Here is a 27,879-nt window from a genome sequence, read left to right as displayed (position 1 = left end):
TCATCTTTGGGTTCTGGTTGGATTGAGCAATTAAAGTCACTAGCCAGATGTTGCTGGGAAGGAGAGTGAGGCCTAGGTCTTCCTATGCTCCTATATGATCAACAAGTGTTGACTATTTCCCTCTATTAAAAGTTACAGGTGCTGCCTATTACCTCACTCTATATAGACACCCTTGGTTCCTCATAACCATTCCTTCCCTTGCCACTTTAGGGCTGCTCACTGCTACTAGTACTGGCTGCTATAAGATTCTATGTTAGGCTTCTTAAATCTTGTCCATACAATAATAAGGGGACAGTTTATTAAACTATCATTAAATTTCCCAGTTTTTGTATGCCATCTGTTCCTGCTGGGACTATGGATGATACATTTGCCATTATACTCAGAGTAAACTGAAAGTTTCTTACCATGGTCTACAAGTATATACATTATTGTCACCTTGCTACAGTGATTTCATTTTTTATTCTCTCACATGCTTCTTATATTCCAATCACAGGACTCCTCGTTTCTTTTCTCTTCTTTCCTTTTTTTTCTTTTTTTTTTAACATATTATACATTTTACAGTTGCTATTAAGTCTGTTCACTCTTCCACAGTGCTTAGGCCTTCACTCAAAAGCCATTTTTACCTTGAGACTTTCTATGAATACTATTTATTTTTTATAATAAATTTATTTTTTATTGGTGTTCAATTTGCCAACATACAGAATAACACCCACTGCTCATCCCGTCAAGTGCCCCTCCTCAGTGCCCGTCACCCATTCACCCCCACCCCCCGCCCTCCTCCCCTTCCACCACCCCTAGTTTGTTTACCCAGAGTTAGGAGTCTTTATGTTCTGTCTCCCTTTCTGATATTTCCCACACTTCTTCTCCCTTCCCTTATATTCACTTTCACTATTATATGAATACTATTTAAAATTGAAAATTCCCTTCAACACTTCCTATCCCATGTCTCTGCTTAATCTGAATCTGTACAATTTATCACTGTATAATATGCTGTGGATTTTACTTATTCCTTTTCTGTCACCTGTCACTAGAATGTAAGCTTGAGAAGAGGAAGCAATTTGATCTGTTTTATTCATTGATATATTTTGAGTTTTAGAGTGGCTCAGAGCACAAAATAGATGCTTAATTAATATTGTTGAGTGAGTAAATAAACAACCCAAAAGAAATGTTATGGGAGATTTAGTAAGAGAGAAAATATTTTCTGCTGGTGGTATCAGAAAAATGGAATTCAGATTGCACCTTGAGAGTGGACATGTGAGATAAGAAGAAGAGATTCCCTGAACAGGAACAACCAGAGCAAGGTCACACTGATGGAAAAGCATTCAAGAAACAGTAAATCTTTTAGTTGGGTTGTATGTTGATTGCATATGCAATCAGAAAAAGTAAGTTGCTGAAGATAGGCTGAGGCCAGAGAATAGAGTGTAAAACAAACCAAAACAAATTTTGGATGAAACAAACCAAAACATATTTTGTCTTATAGGAAATTAGGAGTCTTTGAGACTTGAAATGTCACAGTCAGAGTTGTATCCTAGAGAGATTGATTTGATGGTAGTATACACAAGTTTGGAGAGGGGAGATTGATGACATTCAAATAAACTAAAAAGCCACTAAGAGAAGTGATGAAACCTAACCACAGCAGTGGTAAGGAGTGTAGAGAGGAAGGCTGTCACATAGATTGTGGAGAGTATATTGAGCCATAGAGGAAAATAATATATTATGCAGAGCGCTTGGAAGAACTGATGCCATAATTACCAACTGACCCTGAATCAACATAGCACTTTATTTCATTTTTCTAATATCATGTAGATTTTAAAACGATAAATATGTTTAATGTTTTTCTCCTTCAATTCATGAGCCAGAAATACTCTATAGTATAATGTAGGTAGAGAGTGTTTATCACAGTTTAGTGTTCTGTCGTTTTGAGCCTATTTAATAGCAACATCACAAACAGAACATCTGCCAATGAGCCTGGTACTGATTCCAGCCTCAGCTGTTATTGTAGATTGAGTGTTAGCAGGGGTGGGAGTCATTAATGGGTGGGTGGCAACCAGGCAAGGCACAGCACAGCTGGGGCTCTCTCCACCCGTACTAGGTCATGGATCATCAGTCTTGAAACAATGCCAAGGGCCAAATTTAGTGATGCTGGATGTAGTGTTGGGAGCCCCAGGATTCCAATATTGGAATTCATTTTATAGGTGATGAACAAAAGCCTACAATGGTGCCTTTTGTATAACAATGCGTCTATAATGGAGGGGAATGAAGAAAGAAAGGGGAGAAGCTCTGTTACTTTGTTTCCAATGATAGTGGTCATGCTAATTAATTTGATCAAGGAAACATGAATGGAAAACTGTTATGTGCTTGTCATCATGCTAAGCGCTCAAATTGGAGATTCAATATATAGCATTAGTCCATGGGAGCTTACAGTATAGCAGGTGAAAGAGAGATATAGAAATTTATCATTCAATAACAGAAATGTTCTGAACAACACAGGTATAAAGGAAGGAGCATCCAACACTGCCTGAGAACGTTTCATAGGTCTGAAAATGCTGAACGAGCACTTACGTGTAGGGGAGAAGAGTGGGTATTCCACATAGAAGTAATATTAGCAAAGGCACATGGAACATAAAAGTACATGGCATATCCAGGAAATAGTGTTTAGAGTATATGTAGTTTAAATTCATAGAATTCTTGGGGAGAAGAGAAGGGAGGAATTTTGAAAAGATTTTTGGAAGTAGAATCAACATTTGGCAGGCAATTGACTCAGGATGAGCAGAGAGGAGAGATCTCTGAGATTTGGTTTCACTTTGTGTAACCTAACTAACTTTTTATGTACTCATGAAGAATCAAATTTCTTAGACATCTGACTTCAGATTACTTGAGAGAATGATGGTTATACCCTATAACACAAGGAAAGTCTTGCTTTCTTATTATTACACTGACTCCTAGAATATCAGAGATGGAAGGACATACAATGATGCTTGAAATGCAATGATGGGAAGAACATTGCATAGTTCAGTGCTTAGCTCAAAGTCTCATAGCAAAAGAAAAAAATATATAGAGAGTTTGAATTAGAACTCAGATTTCCTCTTCTTGCTGCTGTTTCTATACTGTGTAATTTCAAAATTAGGGTTTATTTATTTATTTATTTATTTATTTATTTTGCATCATGAAATAAATGGACATATATCATGGGTAAAAAATAAGGGTATAAAGCTTTTAGGAAGACAAAGGGTAATATTTCTTTAGTCTCATTTACGAAGTAGTGACCTTGAGACTTAAGATTAAAATTGGTTGGGATCCCTGGGTGGTGCAGCGGTTTAGCGCCTGCCTTTGGCCCAGGGCGCGATCCTGGAGACCCGGGATCGAATCCCACGTCAGGCTCCCGGTGCATGGGGCCTGCTTCTCCCTCTGCCTATGTCTCTGCCTCTCTCTCTCACTGTGTGCCTATCATAAAAAAAAAAAAAAAATAAGAACTAAGTCTAAACTACAGAAGCATTCTTTATGACTCCTTGGGAAGAGCCCTTGCACTTTTTAAATATTCTTTCAATTTTCACTAAACCTTGGAGGCTGATGTGTGTGATACGGGAGAAAGACAGGGTTCTTTCAGTATTACTCAGTGATCAAAGAAGCATAGAATGATAATATCCTATAGACTTGTGGGTCCAATTCCACTCATTTTAGGGGCTCAGAAGTCTGAAGCTCAAGGAGAAATGCTTTGATTTCTTATATATAACCATTTCAGTTCAGAGCTAAAGTGAGAAGCTGGTTTGCTTTTTTTTTTTTTTTTTTCTTCTTCAGAAAAAGCAATTACCTCTTCATTTTTCCTCTTGCAGCGGCTGCTTTTTGGAATAAACAGTCACTTTCAATCTCTTCGGAGGTTAAAATAAAAGTTGTTTCAATACTCAAATCCAAGACCAAGAATGTAGCTAACCAGCTTTGCTCATCTCCTCTCCTTGCAGCTTTTCAGAGCCTGCTGCCTCTTTGTGGACTGGAACAGAATGAGAGAAAGGGGAGGATGGGAGGGAGGAGGAGGAGTTGGAGAGAGACAGGGACAGAAATGGAGAAAAGAAATGGTAAAGTAAGAGAGCCAGAAATACCGGGGGAGAAACAGAGACAGAGGTAAACAGGACTATCGATGGTTGAATTCTTTCCCACTCTACATCTTCTACCAGGAAAAAGTAATGTCCTAGCCAGAACAAGACAGCTGTCATTTGAGTTGTGGCACCTCTACAGCTAGTCAGCTTACCATGCTAGGAGCAAAGTTAGGAAGCCTGAGGACCCATCACTTTCCCTTTCTGGACTTTAATTTATTCAACTGAAAAATCAGTGGCTGTCTACATTATAGTGCTGCCTCTAAAATATGTCCCCCGATTTTTTGATATTCCTTCCTTCAAGAGGTAGAGCCGAATTTCTTTCTTCTTGATTTTGGAAGGGACTTAGGGACTCGTATCTAACCAATAGAATATTGCACAAGTGATGATATGTCACTTTGGAGACTAGGTATTGAAGGGACTGTGGTTTTCTCCTTTCTTTCTCTCCTTGGAATCTCTTGCTTTGGGGTAAGCCAGCTGATGTGTCACTAGGATCTCAACCACCATATGAAGAGGTTCGTATGAATAGGCACTTAGGCTTCCTACCAAAACTAATGTGCCTACATTCGGAAGTGGATCTTCCAGGCCTGGTCAAATTTTCAGAGGGACATAGCCCTGGTCAACAGTTTGACAGCCACCTTGTGAGTAGCTCTGAGTAAGAAACACCCAGCTAAGCCTCTCCCGAATTCTTGACCCAGACTCACAGAAAATGTCAGATAATCAATATTTGTTGTCTTAATCTACAACAGTGTAAAACAGTGTCGTAATCTACAACAGTGTAAAATCTATGGCAGTGTAAAACAGATGCAGTTTCCAAAAACTGTTTACTTGTTCAGAGTCTTTTTTTGTAGTCTTCAACATTTAGAGTTGTGTGAAATTGTATTGTTTACTCTTTAATTTATAGGTATGAAAGATAGACTATGTGCTCTGGAAAGTAGCCCAGTATATAACAGGTTAGGGAATTTCTCTTGAGCCTCTTTCTTTTCCTCAGCTTTCTTTTATACCATCATCACCATAATCATCATCATCATCATGTCACTACCAAGCATGTAATTTCCAGATGTTAAAAGTTCACATTATATGATTTTACACTTTTAACAGTCTAATGAGGTAGATATTATACTATACCCATATAATATAGGAGACAATTAAGATTTTGAGAGCAAAAGTGTCTGAAAATCACAGAGTAAAGAGAACTGGCACTCCAGTTCAGGTCTCTTGATTCCATGATATCAAAAGCCCTTATCATAGAAACCCCCATTCAGCTTTATTCTTCAAACCCTGACACTTACTCCACATTTCAGCTGTCCAATCTGATATTTGGGAATTGTTACAGATCTCCCTTCTCTTTTACATTACAGTATTGAGGTTTATAAATGAGTGAATGGCATCCCTTATTCTCCTTTATTTCTTTTGGTTCTTCGAAGTCATTTAATTGTCTTTGCCAATAGCTAAGTTGTTGTACCTTGAACACTTTGTCGTATTGTAGATGACTAATGACAAAGATGTAATAAATACTAGCGTTCCAGCCTTTTTTGGCTATCCAGTTGATTAACTACATTGATTATTTCTATAACTTTATAATCTGCAGTTTATTTTTCTCATATTTTATGTAATTTCATAGCAAAATATGAAAATGAAGGACTAAAATTCCAGTTTTTGGCAGTGAGTTTTAAGGTTTGCTCTTTAAGAAAAGAACTATTGTCTAAAAGATCAAGAGTTACTTTTACCTTTTTTCTTCTAAATTTATAATATGTCATCACTGATTTTTCACTGAAACATTTGCAAATATTATAAAGCTACTTAAGTCAGTTATGCTTTAGAAGAGTATACATCTAAATCATTTTGGGAGATTTAGTAGTGTGAGATAGGCCTGAAATATGTGCAATTTTTTATAAGAACCACTTGCCTCAGGTGTTTTGAAACATGATATCGAATTATAAATTAACTGCAAGCATGTAGCATAGTTTTTGACAATAGAAAAGTAATAAGTTGTTAAGGTTGGCTTTGTGTCATAAATGAAAAATAAAGAAATACATATCACCTTTGATCTTGTTTTGTTTTTTTCAGTAAAACAATAGAGTATTAAAATTCCTATCACCTAAAGTAGGATAAAAATAGCTGATCTTGAGTGGTGTTATACTATATGTTGGCTAATAGAACTCCAATAAAAAAAATACAAAAAAATAAATAAAAAATAGCTCATGATCTGAATTCAGAGTTGGAATCTTTCTGCTTTCTTTCTATGAGCCCATTTCAAAGAGCCAATTTTTCGTCTCTAAATATTATTAAGTGCTTTGTATTATCCAAGAGAAAAACCTCATAAATTATTCTCTAAAGAATTTTGAGTATGTCAACAATCTCCTCACTATACTAGGCAATCTAACTTTTTCTCTGTTTAGTATCATAACTTGTTAGTATGCATCCAGGCTCCGTAAGCATCAATCTTCACCCACCAAAGAGAGATTTCTTCATGACCAAATGATACTTCACAACATTAGACATGTCATAAAAATTCAAATCTTTAATACAGAGGATCCAAATTGTAGAGACAGAAGAAGCATAGATAGCAACTGATTTCATAATATCCACAACAGCATTTGTCTCTTCCTTCATCTGAGCTCTAGCATGTTCAGTGCGAATTCCTCATTTAGCTCTTCAGATAAATGGATCAAGGGAGGCTTTCTAATGACTGTGTTACATGCTCTGCTGTGTTCTAAATGTCTTCAATCCTTCTGAGGCTCCCTGGATATTCAAAAATGAAATGGCTCATTGACAGATGGTTTGAGCATCACATTTTTAGAGAATTACCTAAAGCCACTGAATGGAAAATAACCAAATACAGAAACTTGTTAATTTTTAAGAATGCTTTTCCTCAACCAGGAGTTGTAATTAATATGCACACCTTCAACAAATTCCCTCTGGGAAAATTAGGGACAAGCCCTATTCAATTCTGTACATTATTTATTCATAACTATCTATTTGACACCTTGGCAGGTGTATTGGCAGGAAGATCCTTCCATTTCTTCTTTATCAAAATATGTAACATACCTCCATTTGTACTTCTCTTGCCTCTTCAAGCAATCTCAATATCACATTATTAGGCAAAGACAATGCTATATGTTCACCAGGTTCCATGTCATTTTTCTCTTCCCAGGAACACAGGAAAGATGCATTTTCCCACCTTCTCTATGACTAGATCAGTACTCACCGCTAATTTTGTCCAATCAATTCTAAGTGAGAGTAATAAGTGCCATATTTAGGCTGAAGTTTAGAAGCCAAACATTTCAGATGGCAAAACTACAACAATGTAAATCCCTATCTGGACACAGAGCATAAACAAAATGTTTTATTATATAAAGCTACTGAAATGTTGGGGTTATTTGTTAGCAGAGCATAGCTTATCTGAATCTGATTAATACATGTGATGACTACAGCAATCCTACCAGATTCCAAATGTCAGTGTCGGATGCTTCATATATTCGTAACACACTGTACCAATAACTCCTCTATATAATTGTCTCCTGTGCCAAGGCAACTCAAGGGGTAAACATGCCCTATATTTTCATCTATTGCCTGCAAACACTTTGTTAAAAGGATGATTTGTTGTTCTCCTTGGCTGGAGAAAATCAGAGCTTACAAGGGTAAAAGAGGCGTTAGAGATAAAAATTAATGGTTCTTAAACTTTTTGTGCATCAGAATTATCTGGAAAGTTTATTCCAAGTGCAAATCTGCTTCACTCGAGGTATCTTCATTTAGTTATTCTTAGATAGGTCAAGAAATATGCATTTAACATGAACCCAAAATGGTTCCAGTATGGATGCATCAAGGAACAAACATTGAGAAGCCCTGGACCACTAATAAAGCTTTTCTCCTCTTATAACCTGAATAATAATATAGAAAATATGGGAAGGGTTTGAAAACATTCTTACAAGTAGTAGTTGACCCATGGAGTACCTTATCTGAAATGTCAAGGGAACAATATCAAAAAGCAGACTCCTAGACAACACCCAGTACCCAGTAAATCAGCTCCTCTGGGGGAGGAACTTCTCCCAGGATCTCTGCTATAAGATGCCCCTTGCAAACAATTTTTAGGCACAAAAAAAGCTGAAACAATTGCTGTAGGGACAGATTGTCCTTCTCTGTTCTTATATCTTTATAAACAGGCCAATTTATTATTGATGGCTTTTTCACACACATTAGTTTTTACCAATCACTTCAACCTTTTAAACTGGAAGTGAATACATTATTATTTGAGCTTTTACTAGTTACAAGAGACGGTAACTAGAACTCACAGTATAAGTCATAACTGCTGAGAGATTAAATTTGCTTTTCAAGGTAAATGGTGGATACATTTTTATTTTCCATTAAGACAAGTACAAATAATTTCTTTTGAGAGAAAAATTATAACCTGATCATAAAGTCTGGAAGACACAAAAAATGGGTCTACTTTTAAAATTCTTAAACACATGTTATAATATTAAAAAATGAAATTATATAAAATCATAATATGACAATGCCAGATGACACATCAGATATTTGATATGACATTTAGTTAGCTGCTTGTGGGTTTACATTAACTGACTTGTTGATTTGAATGTATAAAGGTCCAAATTAAATAGTTACAATTGGAAATACTTCCACATGAATCCTATAGGAATAGTTCCAGAATTGGCACTGGATCAGGTGTTAGAAGCCTAGATTAGAGGCCCAACCATATTGCTAATTGGTTGAGTGTCTTTAAGAAAGTCACTTAACCTGGGTAGTATGTTCCTGCTATGTACTGCTTTTGTGCATTTTTTGTGAGAGTTAAAAATAAAGATAAGGAAAGAAGTGCTACATATGAAATCAGTTTGTGACTCATAAATCATTATGCAAATGTAAGTTTATACAACCATGAGCATGATTTCACTATGGGAATAGTATTGGCCAACACTTATCAAGCACTTATAATATGCCAGGCACTGTGCTATGCACTTACATGCATTATATCATTTAATGCCCACAAAACCCAGTGAGGTTAATAATATTATCTCCACTTTAGCTAGTAGGAGATTAAGGCTCAGAGAGCCCACAAACACGTAATTAAGAGAGAAGCAATACTCACATTCATCTCTACTTGATTTAAAACTCCTGCTCCTAAATAGGCAATATTTCTATGTAAATGATATCCATTTAACCTGCAATCATATCATATCAATTATGAATATGCATGACCCATGAGGAAATTTTCTTAACATTTGCCTTACTGAAATATATGACACTGAATATTACACTCAAGCATAGCATTTTGGGTCAGAGACTAATAACATAACTGCCTAGCCTTTCTTCATACAGTAAAAATATGGTGCATTATCTTTCTGACCCCTGTGTAGCTAATGCCAAAATCTATGACTTTATATTGCTTACACTATCCTTATATTGTTATGGAAATTGAAACTGACCAAAACTAACTTAGTTTTTGAGAACACAGTTATCTATAACTACTCATTCATAAGAACTCATGTTTAATTTCCATGCCTTTGCCACTCATGCCATTATTGCCTTTATTTTTTTTTCACACGCAAAAATAATTGATAAATGACAAAAGCAATTTCTCAATTTTTCTAATGGTATTTTATAGTTGGGACACTGAGCTAATAAGGAATAAGACTGATTATGGGTAAACACATTCGCTTTTTAGAATTTGGAACAGCATACATTACTCCCTTTTAATAGGTTGGGAGAGAAACTGCTGTCTGTCTTCCAAATGAAGATTCTTGAACATACGTTAAGGATGGATTAATGTCCTCAAGAAGAAATGCAATATAGAATATGGATTGTGCTCAATTATTTTCTGCTAGATATTCAGGTAGGGTGGCCTGTCATTTCTTAATTACAAGTTCCATGATAAGTCACAGTTACTCTGGGGTGTCCTTATTCCCACCTCTTTTTCTTTCAACAGGAAAAGGATGTAATTGTTTCAACAGAGAAGGGATTTTCTGCTTTTCTCTCCAAGTGGAGTAGTGGAATGAAATGTCTTTCTCTACCCATCCTTCACTATTAGTGACTGAGAAAAGCTGACACTCATTGGGCCATCGCTCACTAACAGTGAGCACTAATGTATTGAAGGTGACTGCTCATGTCTGGTAAGGTCTTCTGCTCTTTTCGTTCTGCTCCTGTTCAAGGGTAGCAGATTGTGCTTCTAATTTTCTTGCAGTAACCTCACCAGACAGGGAGCCTGTACTCTTCCATCAGAGTAGATGGAAGGCACATTATTTTCTAGCTTTTTATCCTCTGATGAAATGGTAGGTCATATCAGCCTTATTTTGAGGATTCAAAATCCTATGGGGATTTGATGTGGGGAGGGAACAGAAGTCTCCCATTATGTCCTTAGGTCCAGCGCATGTTCTTCAATCTCAGCATTGCCAGGGGCACTTGAATCCCCACTCAGGTATATATTCTTTTGGTGAATACTTTAGTTCTGAAATTACAAACTAGTGGCCCTCGGGGTTACTACATGTTCATGTGTTTTGGTTGGTTCTTCTTTCTTTCTTTTATTTTAACTCTAAGACAATCCATAATTGAACGACTACATACAAATATTAATTTTTAGATTATTTTGAAAAGCTGGACAATCCACCAACATTGGGCCTGAGTGACAACTATCATGATGGAGCTGAGAAGTTGCTACCTTTTTAAGAAATATTCAATTACCCACAGGCCCAATCATGTCTAGTATTTCCCTCACTGGAAGATCAAATGCCATGTGCCTTTATGATTGTGTTAAAAGATTTCAAGTAAAGAAATATGTATCTATACCTATGTCCTTATACACATCGGTCTTAGATGGACAGCATGTGTATTATCCTTATATCTAGCCTCTTTCTCCCTCTCTCTTTTTTTTTTCCACTTTCTTATTCTTGTAGTCACTTGGACTGATTGTCCCTTCTCAGAATCTTGAATGAGATGAAGAAATACATACACCAAATGCTACACTGAATCCTTAACAATATGAGATTTTTGAGTAAACTTCCATTCTATTGGAAACATTTTTCTCACTCTATTTCTATCCTTTCCCAGATCTCCCCTCCATACACATTAGAAAGAAACTAAAGATACACTTCAAACTTTCCTAGTACCAAAACTAAGTCTTGATTTCCTGAAATGGAATATTCTTCTGATGTGAATTCAAAAGCCATAAAAAGAAGAGGGAAGAGAGACAGGTAAAAATTTGTTAGTACAAGTGAAATCACATAAAAATATAACTTTATTGATGCTAACAACTTTAGGCAGTTTATAGAACACTAGTTTACAGTGAGACGGAACACCATGTATCCTTGTTAGTGTGTTTGGTCCTTCCCGGGAAAATGTGCTGTAGGCTTTTAGTAGAGATTAGTCCCACAGCTTTCACCAGAATCAACTCATTTCCACAATGCTCTCTTGGAATACACATACCCTATAAGTATCATAGCCCAAGTACATCTGACTGACTTCTAGTGTGAGGTTGATCAACAAATTCAAAAGAAACACACTTAAATTCTTTGCTCAGTTTGAAACCATTGGGCAAGATAGAGGATCAGACTTTAGGCAACTTTCACATACTGACCTTCTAGGGCTCAAGAAGAGTGTGCTCTTCTGAGGCCGTTAGAGGCAATAATTCTGGATTCAGGTCCTCAGGTCTTTTGTCTCCTAGAAATAAATAGTTTTTAAAAATCAATAAAGGGGACACAGTCTGGTAGTCCATTAGATGATAAAAATGTCAATTACTCCCATAGGTTCATGACACAAAGAAGGCTGGTATACATACATAGCAGCCACCACCCACCACATGGTATTATAGGATATAGAAGTCATTGTTATTGGATAAATCCGTGAAATGGTGAAGAGCAAGGGCTGAGATCTGGGAGGCAGGGGGTTCCAATCTGGTGCCATTTTGAATCCATTGAGTTTCTGATTCTTGGGGAACGGGCTTACAGAGGTGTGTTTCCCACTGGGGCTGGGTATGTATCTCTGCCCGACTCTTGCTCCTAAGGTGACTCTCTCCTTCACAGTAGGTAACACAGCAGCGACAGGCTGCAGAGGGCTTCCCTCTGTGCTTGGACATTGTATCTGGAGCTGCAGAGGTGCCTGCAACTCTCTCTGTGCCCTGGAGTTCTGGGGGCTCTTTCAAACGACTTCTCCTCCTTTGAACATGGTCCAGACTGATGTCAGACTGGGAAGAACAGCTTTCATTCCAGCCAGAGCTGGCACTCAGACTTCTCAGGGGAAGAGCCAACCTCAAGGCCTTCCAGAATTTAGAGCCAGAATGTTTGGACTTTTCTCCTTTCCAGCTCACAAAAGACACAGATTCCTTCAGCTGTAGAATGCTTGGGTGTGGATGCTCAAGGGGGCGGTACTCAACCACAATGAGCTTGGTGGAAATGGAGTTCTGGCACATGATGCCCAGTTTAAACTCCAGCATGCTGATGCTTTTTTCTGTCACATAGTCTGGGCTCAGGACAACAATCATCCTTCGGCTTCTCTGAATGAAGTCAAAAACTGCTTCCACTGTATCTACAGGAAAATGGAAAGATAGGACAATGCCTAGTGAAAACTTACATGTACTGTAGTTCATCATTGTCCATGCTACAAAGGAGAGGCAATAAATAAACACTTAAGAATAAAGTACCTCAGTGTCAAATAATCTACCCAGTTAATGAATCTCATTTATGCCACTCCTATCAATGATTGCTAAACTTCTGCTACCTTCAAGGATGAGGAATTCACCACCTCTAAAAGCAGCTAATTTCAGCTGTTTGTAAATTTTTTTTTTTGAAATATTCTTCCCTGCCACTTTTATCTGGTGGTCTTAGATCTGATATCTTCAAATATTTAAAATATTTCACAACTATTTTAACCTCACTGTATTTTCTTCTCATCTTTAGACTTAGATCAACTTCAGAATTTTTATCTTTTTCCTCAAAAGACATGGTATCAAGTCTCTTCTCCCACTTTTATCATTTTCCCCTATCATGTACCTCCTAAGAGTAGAATTTTGAACAGGACTGAACGCGACGCTCCAGACATAGTCTGATCAGCAAAGAGCAATAGGGAATTACCAGCTCCTAAGAACCACACAGATTTATCTCTTGATTCTTAGAATTTTGAACACAACATCAGATAATTCATAGTATTGATCCTGTTATCAACTAAAATCTTCTTCCTTTTTTCATGTATATGTATGAAGAATTAGACTAAAAATCAATTAAAGGGGTAACAACATAGACAATGGTCAGGAATTCATTAGCTAAAGACTTCTGACAAAGCATTAACTTTCTATAGTAACTGATGTGGATTTGGACAGAGATTCCACTGGAAGGTCTCTGGGATAAATACAGTGCTTAGCTCATCGTGAGATTTAAGGGCTTAAACAATGTGATTTTTCTGAAGGAAAGGATTTCCAAATGTGTAAAACACAGCCATTGACAATTCTGAAAACAGGTGCTGCAGACAGGCCATAAGGTTGAGTATCTACTCTTTTGGGGCCAGGGATGAAACAGTGATGGAGAGACTTTATAGCCTGTGAAGACAAGCTGAAAGTTTGCAATGAATTTGATCATTATGAATTTGACAAAGAATAAAGGAGCTGTGCTCCTTACTAGATTAGTTCTTTCCAATTAGTAAATTTAACATGAATTTGAAGAGTAATTGGAAGAGACATATGCTCAATTTTTAAGACCTTTTAACTAGTTTTGTCAAGAGTGTAAAGTAACTTTAGAGAGTTTTCATTTTGATCTTAGAGGTTAAATCTAAACTTTTATTTATCTTCGAAGCCTGTGTGTGTGTGTGTGTGTGTGTGTGTGTGTGTGTGTGTGTGTTGGAAACTGCTTTGTCCCAGTTCTTCTGAGAATTTGTGTAGCTGCCTTTCACAAACCTGAGAATGTAAAAGTAAAAAATCTACTGCTTCTCCCGTCTCATGAGAAATACAATATAATCTTAAGGCAACATTGATAGATTTCAGCAAAAAGAACTTTGTGTGCTCAAATTCTGTGTGCATGCATGTGTGTGTGTTGTGTGTTTTACTTCAAAATAATCACATTAGGAAAATGTACACTCTCTCCAATGGGGATATCACTGTTGAAAATAAAATGCTGTCCTAGGTCCTCTAAAGAAAGACTCAATGGCTTTTTTTTTTTTTTTAATTTTGGTACCCCATCCTGAAAATGCAAAATTTGCATTTGAAATAGGACAAAGCTAAAGAAACAGATATGAATGGTAGAATTCAATGATATTGAGGAATGGCTGGAGAAGATGCTTATCAGATGGGAGATGGTCTATACCTGAGGGTCTTCACACAGTACTTTGAAGGAAGCTGCCTTCTTTATGGCATATTTTAATATTTTTCATATTGTAAAAACTGCAGTTGAAGATGTGAATTGGTATTTTTTAATGCTGAATATTATTCAGAGAGGGAGTCATAAATTAGATTATTATTCTGTTGGGGTCAAAAAAGTAAGGTATGGCTATAGACTGATGAGACCAAATTTTTTTGTGTGGTACTAAGTTATTTTTGAAGTCATGTTTTCTGATCTAGATTTCATCAATACTCTAGAATACTCCTACCTTTAGAAGTCATAATCTCCCTGGAATTCACCTAGAAGAAAACTAGGACTATAATTTTGTTCTATAGCTAGGTTATTGGTGTATGCAACAGCAGCAAACCTCTCTCAATCTCTCTTTTTCTTAAACATGAAGTGTAGTAAAAAGGGGGGGGGCAGAGAGGAGGCACCAAATTTGAAAGATGAATCTGAATTCAATATTAGTGTATCCACTTATCTATATTTTTATCTTAATATCTTTAAATCTGAGTTCATCCATCTATAAAGTACACATAATAAGAGCAAACTTAGAGTATGGTTAAAAATTTAAAATACCTCTATGTAAATGTCTATACACAGTAGACATTTGAATTAATGACTCTGGTTAAATTATTACTATTCAATGTCTAGTGAACATAATATTAAACTAATGTAGGGCTAATGGTAATTGAATTTGAATCAATTCTTCATGGTAACCTTAGAGAATCACCTTAAAATGTGGATTTATAAGTGAATAATACTTTTTAAAAATTCTGTTTCTTTACTTTAGAATAGGTGTGAATAAAAAAATACTACTGCAACATTTAATCTCCTCACCCATTGTTCTCTCACTCCTGCTCTGTTATTCTTTCTCTGTCTCTACACACACACACACACACACACACACGCACACATGTGAACTCACACACACACACACACACACACACACACAACCATGCATGGTATACTAGAACAATTCATTTTATTTAAATAACTCTTTTATTCACATGTAAAGAAAATGTTCTTGATATAAAGTTCTCATTTCTCTCAGATTTCTCTCAGAAAGAGAAATTTAACTAATATAACTTCTAACATTTTTATGTGTATCATTAATACTTCTTACTCTCATTTCTTATGCCCAAACATGAAAATAAAGACATAAAACACATGCACAAAATAAAATTCAAATCTGAAAATAAATGGTTTATTTTTAAAATAAACAAATTTACAAATCAAATGGAAAATGAAATACAAAACTTTATGAATAAAATAAAAAATAATAAGATAATCTTAAAATATTAAAACCTATGGGAAAAAAATGGATAATTAGCAAGTGGAGTGATGTTTTTGCTTCCCAACACAGTGGAGTACTTGTTTATTAGAATCCTAGGGAATCACCTAAGTTACAATACAGAAGATAATTAAATAAATTTTATATGATTATGTAATTAGACACTTTATATGTCATGGTTCTTTGTTAACTTGGGTGCAGAAGATCTTTATATCATATATCTAAAACCATTAAGATTGTTTTTAATTTAGAGACATAGTTTTTTAGCATTATAGAGCAATTTCTCCTTGCTCTCAAAATTTTATTTACCCATCTCCCTCAAAAATTTTGTATCAGGCATCCTTTGAGATATAAAACAAACAAAAAACCTTGAAACAAAATTATCTGAGAATGAGACATATTTGGATATGAGATGTTTTAGATTTTAGCATTTGGAAAAGTTCAATATCAAATACTAGTATATAAATAGGAAAAGGAATATCAAGAAATTTCTAGGGGTACCCAAAGCGTTTAGGACAAATATCGAATCCAAAAGTGCAAAAAGAATGCCGCATTGGCAAACGAATGGACCCTTGTGGGGGAGACTGTCCCCCATTACCTAACATTCATGCAATTGATATTCCAAGCTTATCTGGAGTCAGCTCTCCTCTGGTCTTGAGGATGAAGAGCTAACAGGAGGAGTAATTGTGGTTTGTAATAAAGAAAAGCATTAGTGAGAAAAAAATAGATCGAAGAATGACTCCATATCATAGCTTTATAGTAAAGAATTCATGAAGCTTTTTTTCTTCAATTTAAAATATAACTTCAGTATACAGAAATGATTTATTATGGACTTTAACACTGCTGAAGGACACTTAAATGCAGAAGATACTTTTAGAATTACTTATTAACATTCATAATGCTGTGATAAGGGTTCTCTTAAATTATGAATTATGGTGTTTCGTAGGATACTCAGGTTTATTTATAAGTATTTTATTTTCCTTTTTCTCTTACTCAACAGTCCAAATAGAGATTTATCTCCCTGGTAGTTGAACACTGAGATTATCATAGTTTAGTTTCTATGAGTGTGTGCTTGTGACATTATAGATGATCAATTAATGCCAGAGGACTGGTACTGCTCAGCAGTGACCATAGGAGCTCTGTGTCCAACAGAATCCACTGCACCCAGATCAAATGCAGCAGCAATAAGTTATTTATATTAATTTAGGGAAGGCGAGAACCAGCAACTACTACTCTGTGAGCTGTGAATTTACAAATAATGTACAGAAAACATTGACACAAAAGAATCACAGTAAAAACATAACTTAAAAGCTGGATAAGAGTTCCAGTGGTTTGTAATATTTTGTGTCAATAGCTATTTAAAGTCACATGCATGTGTACATAAATGTGTGTGCATATATACATATATACATACATACATATATACACATACACATATCCAATTCATGTGTATATATATACAATGTAGATATATGTACATATTTAATCCATGTGTACATATATGTATATATGTTATGTGTGCATATATGTATCTATGTGTGTATATATATGTATGTATACACGTACTATAGATATTCAATACTTTGTAAACTCTGGACTTAGTTTTCACTTTTCCAAGTCTTAAGAACAGTACAATTTTATTTAAAACAAAGTGAAACAAGTTTCATGGAAGAGACTTTTCAGACTGACTTGTTTGGAGTGAGTGTATTAACTGTACCCACGAATAAAATATTGGAAATACTGGGTGGTCCAGTTAATTCTCTTAGAATATTAATGCTAAAAGCAACTCACAAGGTCACTGAGTCTAACTTCCACACTTTACAATGGAGAGATAGAAGCAAGTGAGGAGAAATCACTTTCCTAATATTCACATTAGCAAGGCTGAGACAAATAGTTGAACACCCTGTTCTGTGCTTTTTCTCACAAGCCAGAAAATGCCTTAAAAGCATTTTGCTGTTATTTTACTCTCTCTTAGCACCATTAGAAGCTTCCTGTCAGACCAAACCAAGTGTGGAACCATCTGCAAACTCTAAATGGTTGATACAGGGTACAGGAGATAGGGAAGATGAAGTGACAAATATGGGTCGACCTGCAGATATCCAGTTTACTGAAATAAAAAAAAATATGGTAGGTTTTTCAAATTGAGAAATATGACATTAATGACCAAGATGGAGGGCACGAGGGATTTAGCAGGAAAAAATGCATGTAAGCCCTTTAAAACCATCATAAGGAACACTTTCCAGTTATACTGCTTCGTGGTGTCCTATGTGGGTGTCAACCTGGCTGTGAATGCACACTGCACAGCAGAATGAGCAAAAGAGCCTGTTATCATCAGCTCAAATACATTTGGGCACTGATTACCTTTTTAACTTTTGAGTGAAAATACAAAGAAAATGACTTGGAGACTCATAATGACCTTGCTAACAGATGAGTTATCTTTAGGGGTCTTGAAATTCACAGCAAAAGTCTGCCAAACAGTGTTAAGATCAAAAAAAAAAAAAAAAAAAGAGAGAGAGGAAGCGGGATTAGAGATGTGGGAGCAGGGACAGAGGATGCAGAAAGGGGAAATTTGCATCAACCGAGTCTTTGCCTGTGAAGAACATAGTGATGTCAGATGGTCTGATGGTGACAGACTGATGGCACCACCATTCTAAACCTTAGTATTGCCTGAGGAAGCAGAACAACCAGTTATACAGTCATTCTGGATTTATCCCTATGGGGAGGCTTCAACAGCATTCTTTTCTGTCTGTGAACCAATAAATTGGGAATCAAGAAAAGGAATTCCTTTCTGGAGTGCCCTTGGTTCCTTTGACCCCTTTCGTTGTCCCTCATACATTTTTCAAGGATGAATAGGAGAGACCCTGCTCGCCACTTCTAGACCACCTGGAACTTTTCTTCACTGGCATGGCCACCTGCAGCTGCTTCCAGAACCTGCCCTGTGGATACTTGGATTTCTCCCCTTTCCATTTAATGACCGTGAGCACCGTCTTAGCCCTCTTCAGCTCTTTCACCTTCGTCTCCTTCACCGCTTTGTACTGTACTAAAATGACGTTGATGCTGCCCCGAGAGGCCATGTTTTCTAGGCCAGCCTTGAGCTCCAGGAGGGCTTGGGTTCCCTGGAGCACGTAGTTGGGGCTTAGGACAACCAGGAGGCGTCTGCTTTTCTGAATGAAGCTCAAGGTCTCATCTGTGACAACTGAGAAAGAAAACACCATGGGGATTAGTGTTGGCCAAGAACTCCCCAAAAGCCTGGGGCTTGAGGAGCAAGTGTAGGGAACTTAGGGTAACAGCTTACAAATTGAGTTGAAACTGTTATCAAGAACATTTGCAACATCTTAATCCTTAGACCCACTCATTCTGTCCAATAAACGCCATGTTCCTTCAAGATACTGAAAACTATATACACATTTCCACCCCCAAAAAATTCCAAACAGGCCCAAAGCCGAGTATAATGAGAAATAGATGGGTTGTACAGATATCAATTTCTTCAAAATGCATGGCACACTGCAGTTCAGCCAAATAAGCTCCTGAGACATTTGTCCCCAACAGTACCCATGTATTCACTCTCTAAAGCCAGTGGCTATTCAAAAAGATAATCACTATAGAGTCAAAACCATGGAAATTCATTTCTCGCTAACATAGGAAAGCAAGAGTAGGAACATTCATTTTTCTGAAAGTTCCTCTCCATTGCCAGACTCCTACCCAACTCAGACTGGTATCACTGTGTCCTTAGAATAGGAATTTTAAAAAGTCTAGACAACTGAATGGCATTTTGGCTGGTATCAGATTCTCAGCTCAACTTCCTATTCTGCTCTCTGCTCTAGAGCCTAAATTAGTCCCTAGATCTTTCTCCTTAGACTCCTATCATTACTATGAAGACATGTGTTTCAGTAGCTGGTAGCTGATGTGTCTGCCTTCACTAATAGGCAAATGCTTTCTTCAGCTCCAAAAAGAAGAAGAAGAAATGGGGAAAATGGAAATTCAGTGAAATTTAATTCTCTTGTCAAGGGCTCTGATTAGTTCCTGTCACCAAACTCTTGGGAATAATCCATCTCCTCAAGGTTACTTATCTAGGACTGTATAATCCTTTAACTGGGGTTCAGAGAGAAGCCAACTCCAGGGAATGCAAAGCTATTTCATGGCTTCTGACACGCCCCTAAGCAGCCATTTTGCCCCTTCATCTTCACAGGTACAGAGGCAAATTAAAATTCCATGTGCAGCCTGGAGGAGAATCCAGGAATAAGTAATTATCTACTGCATGCAGCGTTGCTGGAGGCAGATGATGTGTAAGCATGGAAAGAGACCCACAGGCACAGAGGATGAAGAGCAACAGGGAGAATGCAGATAGCAAGGATCGACCATCAGAAGCAAGATGCAAGAGTAATTACGGAGAACTTGGATTCTTCAGAGAATTACAAACCCCTATTGAAGGGTCATTGTTGTTATGCTATATGTCTTTCTATAACTTTTTACACCATAATAAATATTTGTTGAATGGAGGAATGAACGGATAAATGGATGAGTAAGTGACTTAGGTTTTAAGCATTAAAATAAGTGGAATGTGTCCCTTCGTTGTATAATCAATTTCCTGGCAAAAATGATACTGAAAGAGATGTCCACTGTAGATCACTGGCATGATGGGACTCTAGGTAATGACTAAGGAGATAAAATAAGTGGTCCAGCTAATTTGAAATGAGGATAAACATTTAAGTATATTGTGTATCTCCATTATCCATATAATATTGTTTAAACACCTGAAATGATTCACATAAACAGGATTGGAGGTGAGGAAAATTAGTTTGTTGTGGTGAGGATTAAATACATTACATGCATTTCAACAGTAAGAAGTTTGGCAGGGGGTTTAGGAGTGCTTCTATGTATTTATTAAAACAGACTCAGTTGGATCATCACTTTGTATGTTACTGGGTGGATCTGAGAATTTGAGATGTACTTTTATTTGAAATCCATTCAGCAATTCAAGTTTCTTTCTTTTTTTTTTTTTTAACCTACTAGAATATAGTGGCCTTTAAAAAAATTTTTTAAGCTACATCTCAAATGTACAAGCTGGAAAGGAAGAAACAGACCCAAGAAAAAGGAGTGATTTAAATAGCGTTGGCTTGCCAGAAAACAAATGTGTGGAAAGGAAAATTAGCAAATGCCACAGGGAAATTTTCTAATTATTATCAATGAATACGATAAAGAAAGATTCCATGCACTCACTTCACAAACTCATTCTTAGTAAAATCAAGTAAGCTTCAGTCTTTGTAAAAGTGTTGTTTAAACTCAAAGTTTGTAAAAAAAAAAAAAATTCTAGGGAAATTAATGCAGATTAGCTTAAACCTTCTAAAAATCTAAATGTATGTAAAGGAGAACATTTAAAAATGAGGCATTTAATAGAATTATAATCCACTCTGCATCCACACTTTTCTGATGTTGAGTTCTTAAAGCTTACAAAGGGGAACACTTTTAATGCCATAAACGGCACCTCAATAACCTACAACTCACCATGTAATTTTATTCCTAAATAAGCCTCTATTACATCAAACAACTGGACGTTAAATATCCAAAGATGCCAGCACAGAACTCTGTCATGACTCTATTACATGACCCCAAACTAAGGATTCTTTTGCCACTCAGGGTGGCATCATTTGTACTCATGTGAAATACCTACTTCCCCCAGGTAGACTGTCACGGTCAAAGATGCACAGCTTGTATCCAAATTCATTCTCCAAAACTCCACGGAGGGTCAGTAACACAAACTCTTCTTCCTCAGCGTTCCTTGCGTAAGATACATAAATATCATATTCCTTCCCATCTAGCAAAAGGAAGAGAGATCCAATGTAAATTGGAAAAGTTTCACAATAGTATTGCATTTTTTTCTTAAATCAAACTTTTGCATACTAGACATTTTCACTTTTTTACATGTATGAATTATCTGACAGATTTCAGGGTGGTTTCCCACTTGTGACAGGGCTCCAGGCAAAATGACTATTTTAAGGTGTAATTGTAAATTTTATCTGATGTGTCTTCTACTCTCACATCACTAAGTATAGTTTTTACAGCTAAGAATAAATGAGGTTTGGCTCATTCAACTATGAATTAACCCAATCAGGGCTCAAATAGTCGATCGTAGGTGCTAGCAATTAATACCATACAGAAAATTTCTAGTTTCTGTCCTACTTTGTCACTACTAATATATTAGAATTATAAACTGAGCAAAATTTTAGAAAGTGTCTAAATTATTTGTACCTGAAAATAACTCCAATTAAAAATATACTTAAATTCAATAAACTCACCTTTCCCAAAGTTGCCTAATTATAAACAGCACCTCTCAGTAAAAATATAGGTTATTTGTCTTTTCCACAAAACTACTGAATGAAAATCTTTTCAGGATTAGTCTAAAAATCAGTACGTTTCATTGTTCCTTTCTTGTCACCATGCAATTTTGCACTAGTATGGTGCTTCTAAAACTTTAATGTGTACTTGAATCATTCGGGAATATTATTTAAATGTAGATCCTGCTCGGAGTACAGGTTAAGCTTAAGATTTTCCTTTGAACAAGCTCCCATGTGAGGCTGATGTGGCTGGTGCATGGACCACCCTTAAGTACAAAGACTGTGGGCTGTCCAGTCACAGTTTATATAGAGCTATCAAACACTTGAAATGCAGCTGGTCTGAAAGGAGAAGTGCTGTAAATTTAAAATATAACACATGCTAAATTATGAGATTTTGATCACCAAGATATAAGACCAAAACATCACCATTAGCTTTTAAATATTTGTTGTATGCTAAAATAATAATATTTTGAATACATTGGGTTCAATAATATATTTAACATTAATTTTCACTTTCTCTTTACTTTTCCTACTGTGACCACTAGAAGATTTTAAATTACGTATGTGGCTTGCATTATACATCTATTTGGATGGGCTAATCTAGACCAAACACATATTGGGCCAAGAAAGCAAAATAATATACATTAAAAGGATTTGGAATAGTAAGGGCTGAATCAAAAAATAGTTTGATTAGATCTTTCAGTTATTCTCGCTTTTATCAAGCTAACGTGTTTTCTGAAAATGACAGTAGAAAGTACTTACATCAAACTTTCATTACTCACCTAAAATGGTTTCATCTGTTCCAAAATGAGCCCGGTAAAATAAGACCATCTCCAGCCAGTAAACGTGGTAAACAACAATGAGAATCACTACCAGCAGGACTGTAGCTCCAAAACCACATGCTAATTCCACTGTGTATCTTGGAGCTATCAATGGAGTGAACAACAGAGAAACAATTGATTTCTACGTGGTGATCACAGTGATCCATCATCCCGCAAATAGCTGATAAGCCAAGCAGCTGAGCCATGCACCTGACTTCTATGTGTGAACAAGCAGAGAGATAACATGATAGGGCTTAAGCACTGTGTTTTAACACCTGTGTCATATTTTATCTTTTTGTTGCCAGCACCTGATGTGGGTATTTTTAACTATCAGATGACTTGAATAGAGTTTGGTGTTATATAAATTAATACATATTAATTTAATTTAATTTAATTTAATTTATTTTTTTAATTAAAAAAAATAAAAAGAAAAAAATAAAAAGAAAAAAAAAGGATAATAGAAAAAATAAATAAATAAATAAATAAATAAATAAATAAATAAATAAATATTAATGGTATATAAATCATATATTAGTTGTATACACATTTTTGCACCGGAAAGGATTTAGAAGGTCATCTCATTCAACTCATGATCTGATATGTGAATCTTCTCAAAAATATTTTTGAAAACTGTAATTCCATCTTCTGTTTACCTATCTCTTGGGATGGAATCCTTACTACCACCTAGACCAGACCATGATACTGATAGAATTTTAATTGTTGGAGCATTTGGATTGAGTGAAAATCTCAATGTGTTTCCATTAGTTTTAATTCCATCCTCTTATCAGTGCCATGTGGAAAAATTTAATCACCTTTCCTATAAATTTAGGGAAAAGCCTCAAAAATCTTATTTTCTTTGGGCAGAGAGAGAGGGTTTCCACCAAATGCTGAGTATGCTTGGCTTTGAAAGTATCTCTCGGTTTATAGTTCTAGTATACACATTCTGAAATGTAATATCCAGGTATGGACAGATTTCCATATTATCTGCTTACTTTTATATTAAAGGCATTTTATCAGTTTCTTTGGAACTATGAGAAATAGGAAGAGGCAATTTCTGACTTCCTAAAAACTAGATAGGTATTAACTCAGACCTGTAAACAAGGTCTGTCATGACCAAACCACTAACCACTGTACTGTCTCATTTACCACTACCTTTCCCACAAAAAACATCAGGAAGGTTTCACTTCATATCTTTGTTCGTACTTGACTTCTGGCAAGAATAGTTTTTTCTCTTTCTTTAGTGTTCAAGTCCATGCTCAAGTGTCATTATTTTGTATAAGCTTTTCTAGAATGAAACTCCTCTTGCAATCTGGCATCTGCCTGGCAGAAATTCCTACTCTTCTCATTGTTTATAATTCTATTACAGCATTTATATTATACTGTAATTTGTCTAGAAGCCTGCTTCTCCATTCTCTCTTCCTCCCCCCCTAAACTATACATCTATAGTCTTCATTTGTGTCTTCTTCATCCATCCTACCCCTAGGATACGTAGTATCTCAATGAACATTTCCAGATATAACACCATCTACTCCTGGAATATTTAAAAGAAATCTAGTACTCTACTATGTATCAACAATTTCATTTGTTTGCACTATTAGCTTGTGATAATGAAGCATAAGTGTTTGAAGAAGGAATAGAATATTTGGATCTGAAGCAAAAGTGGCTTAAATTATGTATTAGTTGATCTGGCAATTACTTATTAACATTTTTATTTGCCAGAAGCTGTTGGGGATACAATAGTAGATAAGATCAAGAGGGTTTCTGCCCTCTTAGGGTTAGTATTCTAATGCAAGGAAATAAATAATAAGACAACTAATGTTAGGTAGCGATCAGTGCTATAAAGGAAATAGGGCAGGGTGATATGATGGGGTACTGAGAGGCTGGGCTGGGGCACAAGAGGTATATCAGGTCAGGTAGTGAGAAAAGGCTTTTTGATCACTTGAACATTATGTTAAGTGCTTGCCAAGGTGAGGCACAGAGGAATTTTGTTCAAAGTTGGGTTTGTTATCCAGGGTCTCACTCCAAAGTCCAGAGATCTTTGCAGAGCTCTGCCGTGAAGTTTAATTATTGATCATACGCTAGTAGAAAAATCCCTTTTAAAGCAGGTATCTCTCCTAAGGGAAAAATGGTAAACAGCCTGGAGCTGAGCCTAAAGTTCTCTAATTAAAGGGCAGATCTTTGAGTTTCAAGTTCATTACCCTAAACTCGGGATGCTAATGCTATCTCAGAGATAGCCTGGAACTCCTCAATGTAGAATTATTACCAGGTATTCTCATGATTGTTCCATGAATAGTGGTGTTTAAAACAAGAAAACTTCATCATCAAATGTCAAAAGCTATGTCAGTGCAATTGTTAAGAATTTACTAAGATCAATTTAGGTAACTGGCATGAAAATTGCTGTGTCCTAGGTATTTCTGAGCACATGTTATGTTAACAGTACACTGGGGTAATTCCCACTGCCATCTTCATTATTTGCTCAGTTATTTTGGCTCCTTCTGGCTGGACATTTTGTAATAGGGAGGGGAAAAAAGGGGTCAGTGGATGCACTTACCTGAAATGGGTTTTAAAAAAATACCAATAGATATCTTGCCTAATGATCAAAAGATCAATTACTCTCATAAATTTCCCTCTGCCACATTCATTTTACTACTGCCTATTTTTATTTTTAGTGTGAATTTTTACTTTGGTTTTGGGTCATTTAATTGCATATGTCATATTTATAGATTGTATTTTGTGGGGCCATCTTGATGATATCAAGTAGTTCCTGATACTATTTAACTAATTGAACTCTTAAGATAAATAATCCACAAGCCTGAATTTTTAAATGGCTTGAACCACATGCAGGAAATGTTCTAAAAAGCTTTCATATAAAGCTTTGCTGGCTTACAGGGAAAGGATGACCCTCGGCTCACATTTTCTGTCTGCCCCAGCTGGAACCTCTGATGTTTTGGCATAAAGATTTTAATCTGATGCAATCCCAGACCAAAGGGTTTCCAATCAGGAAGGGGTGATGCAATTTGACCAAATTGCATTCCTAAACTGCTTCTCTCTTTGATCTCACTTATAATTGATTTAGGATATAGCCAATTTTAGTCACTTGCTCTGCTGTTATTCCCTGAATCAGAATTTCCTCTTCTTTTGCAGTTTGACAGTAATAACGGGCTCCAAGGTCCAGGTTTCCAGCTAACCACCCTGAGTTAAACCAGTCCAGTACTTTAGCCCCAGTCTGTTTCCTGATTTCAAGTTGTTGATCTATAATCTTGTTAAGTTCTTGGGAACTTAACTTATTCTCTTTCTCTTCATTAGTTGGAGCCTTGCTATCCACTAGGTCTCTGAGCCCAACACCAGCTGCTTGGACTTCCAAATACTGCCTGCCACAGACCCTGTGTCTATTCTTCACTAAATTGCTGAGACTTCTTGATAATTTTCACATGAACCATGTGATGACCATTTCTCTGTATTACACACCATTAGAATGTTTTATTTAGGTGATAGTAAACCAGAGACCTATAACTGAATTAACCTGCAGACCTGCTTTGTATGACTATCATAGTGCTAAGATCTGTGCATTTTGCCCTTCAGCTTTTGGCCTTAGAGAAGTAATTGATGTTGAAGTGGCTTTCTTTCCAGAATATGTAAAATGACAGTTTTTCTAAGATGGACAACTGGCAGTTGATCTATGTGTGATCTGTGTGAGAAAGGACACAGAAAGTTGAGCCCTGTCATTACCCTGTTTTTTTTTTTTTTGCCTGAAGGCACTTTCAGACTGTGGCATAGAATAGGAAAGACCAAAAATACAGCCATCACAGTCAGCTAAGGACACAGAAATCACAGTTCAGAACTATTGAATTGGGGTGAATTTACAGGCCTGGGTAAATAAGAAAGAAAACTGTGTGGAAAAAGAGCTCTATAAATCTCCAAGGGGTGACCTTGAGTCTTTGGAAAAATATAAAGCTTTGCATAGGTCGGATGAGACTTGACAAGATCAGAAATCAAAGGCATAATGCTTGGAAAGGAAGGTGGAAAAATATATTTATATATGGGTGACACAATCGAATGTCTAGAAAATCCTAAGGAACCTAACAAACAAAACAAGCAAAAACTTTATTTAAGCAGTGAATTGGGAAGAGTCAAAGACCAATATCAAATACAAAAATTAACTAATTCATTTCTATTTTCTATCAATGAGCAATTGAAAGTGAAAATTTAAAAATACCATTATAATAGCAACAAAAACAAATCTCTAGGGATATATTTAATGTGTACAAGACCTGTATACATAAAACAACAAACAAAAAAGCTGAGAAAAATCAATGAGAACTAAATGAATTCAGAGATATATCATGTTCATGGATTGGAAAATTCAATATCGTTAAGATTTCAATTCTTCCCAAATAGGTTTATAAATTTAACATGATACCAATCTAATCCTAGCAGATTCTTATTGAGAAATTAACAAGCCAATACTAAAATCTGTATGAAAGAATAATGTGATCCTCAGAATAGTCAGATTAACCTTTGAAGAGAAAAAAACAAAAAAAAGGAGGAAGACAATAGTTTCTGACTTCCTGACTTATTTTAAAGCTGTCCGTCAAGACAAAGTAGTATGTATTGGACTACAAACAGATGAACAGATTGACAGAACAGGGAATAGGGAATGGAGAATAGACTCATGCTCATAGAGTTAATTTTTTTTGGCTAAGTTGTCAAAAAGAAATCAATAAAAAGGGAGAGATTTTTCAATATGAGACTAGAACAACTGATTTCTATATGGAAAACAAAACAAAACACCAAGCCATACCTCACAGTATAAAAATATTTAAAATTAATCACAGGCCTAAATATAAAAGAAAAAGCTAAGATTTTTAACAATCAAAGATTGCTAATACAGGATTTAGAAATATAGAAGAAATTGATAAAATGGATTTCATCAAATATTTTAAAATTCTGCTCATCAAAAATAATGCATAGTGATTAAAACATTCACAAAGTTATATCACACACACACACACACACACACAC

At 36.0% G+C, this 27,879-nt stretch overlaps 1 protein-coding gene across 7 annotated transcripts in view; it reads right to left on the bottom strand.

The window, feature by feature from the left end:
* Window positions 1-6,588: 6,588 nt before the first annotated feature.
* IL1RAP (interleukin 1 receptor accessory protein) overlaps window positions 6,589-27,879 on the bottom strand; it is a 127,981-nt gene continuing 106,690 nt past the window's right edge. For 3 of the 7 annotated variants that reach the window (XM_072807838.1, XM_072807839.1, XM_072807840.1), the window contains 3 exons: window positions 22,819-22,962; window positions 21,373-21,516; window positions 11,786-12,626 (listed from right to left, as the gene is read on the bottom strand). In XM_072807838.1, the coding sequence (XP_072663939.1) occupies window positions 11,908-12,626; window positions 21,373-21,516; window positions 22,819-22,962 (1,007 nt within the window). In that variant the 3' untranslated portion in view covers window positions 11,786-11,907. Of the gene's footprint in view, window positions 6,912-9,198; window positions 9,272-11,679; window positions 11,763-11,785; window positions 12,627-15,592; window positions 18,898-21,372; window positions 21,517-22,818; window positions 22,963-27,879 lie in introns of those variants that run through there. The other 4 variants (XR_012021939.1, XR_012021938.1, XR_012021940.1 and 1 more) reach the window with 4 other exon arrangements.

The sequence above is a fragment of the Canis lupus genome, chromosome 31 (genome assembly GCF_048164855.1).
Source record: "Canis lupus baileyi chromosome 31, mCanLup2.hap1, whole genome shotgun sequence".
Taxonomy (NCBI): Eukaryota; Metazoa; Chordata; class Mammalia; order Carnivora; family Canidae; genus Canis; species Canis lupus.
This window is presented reverse-complemented; position numbering and strand designations above follow the sequence as displayed.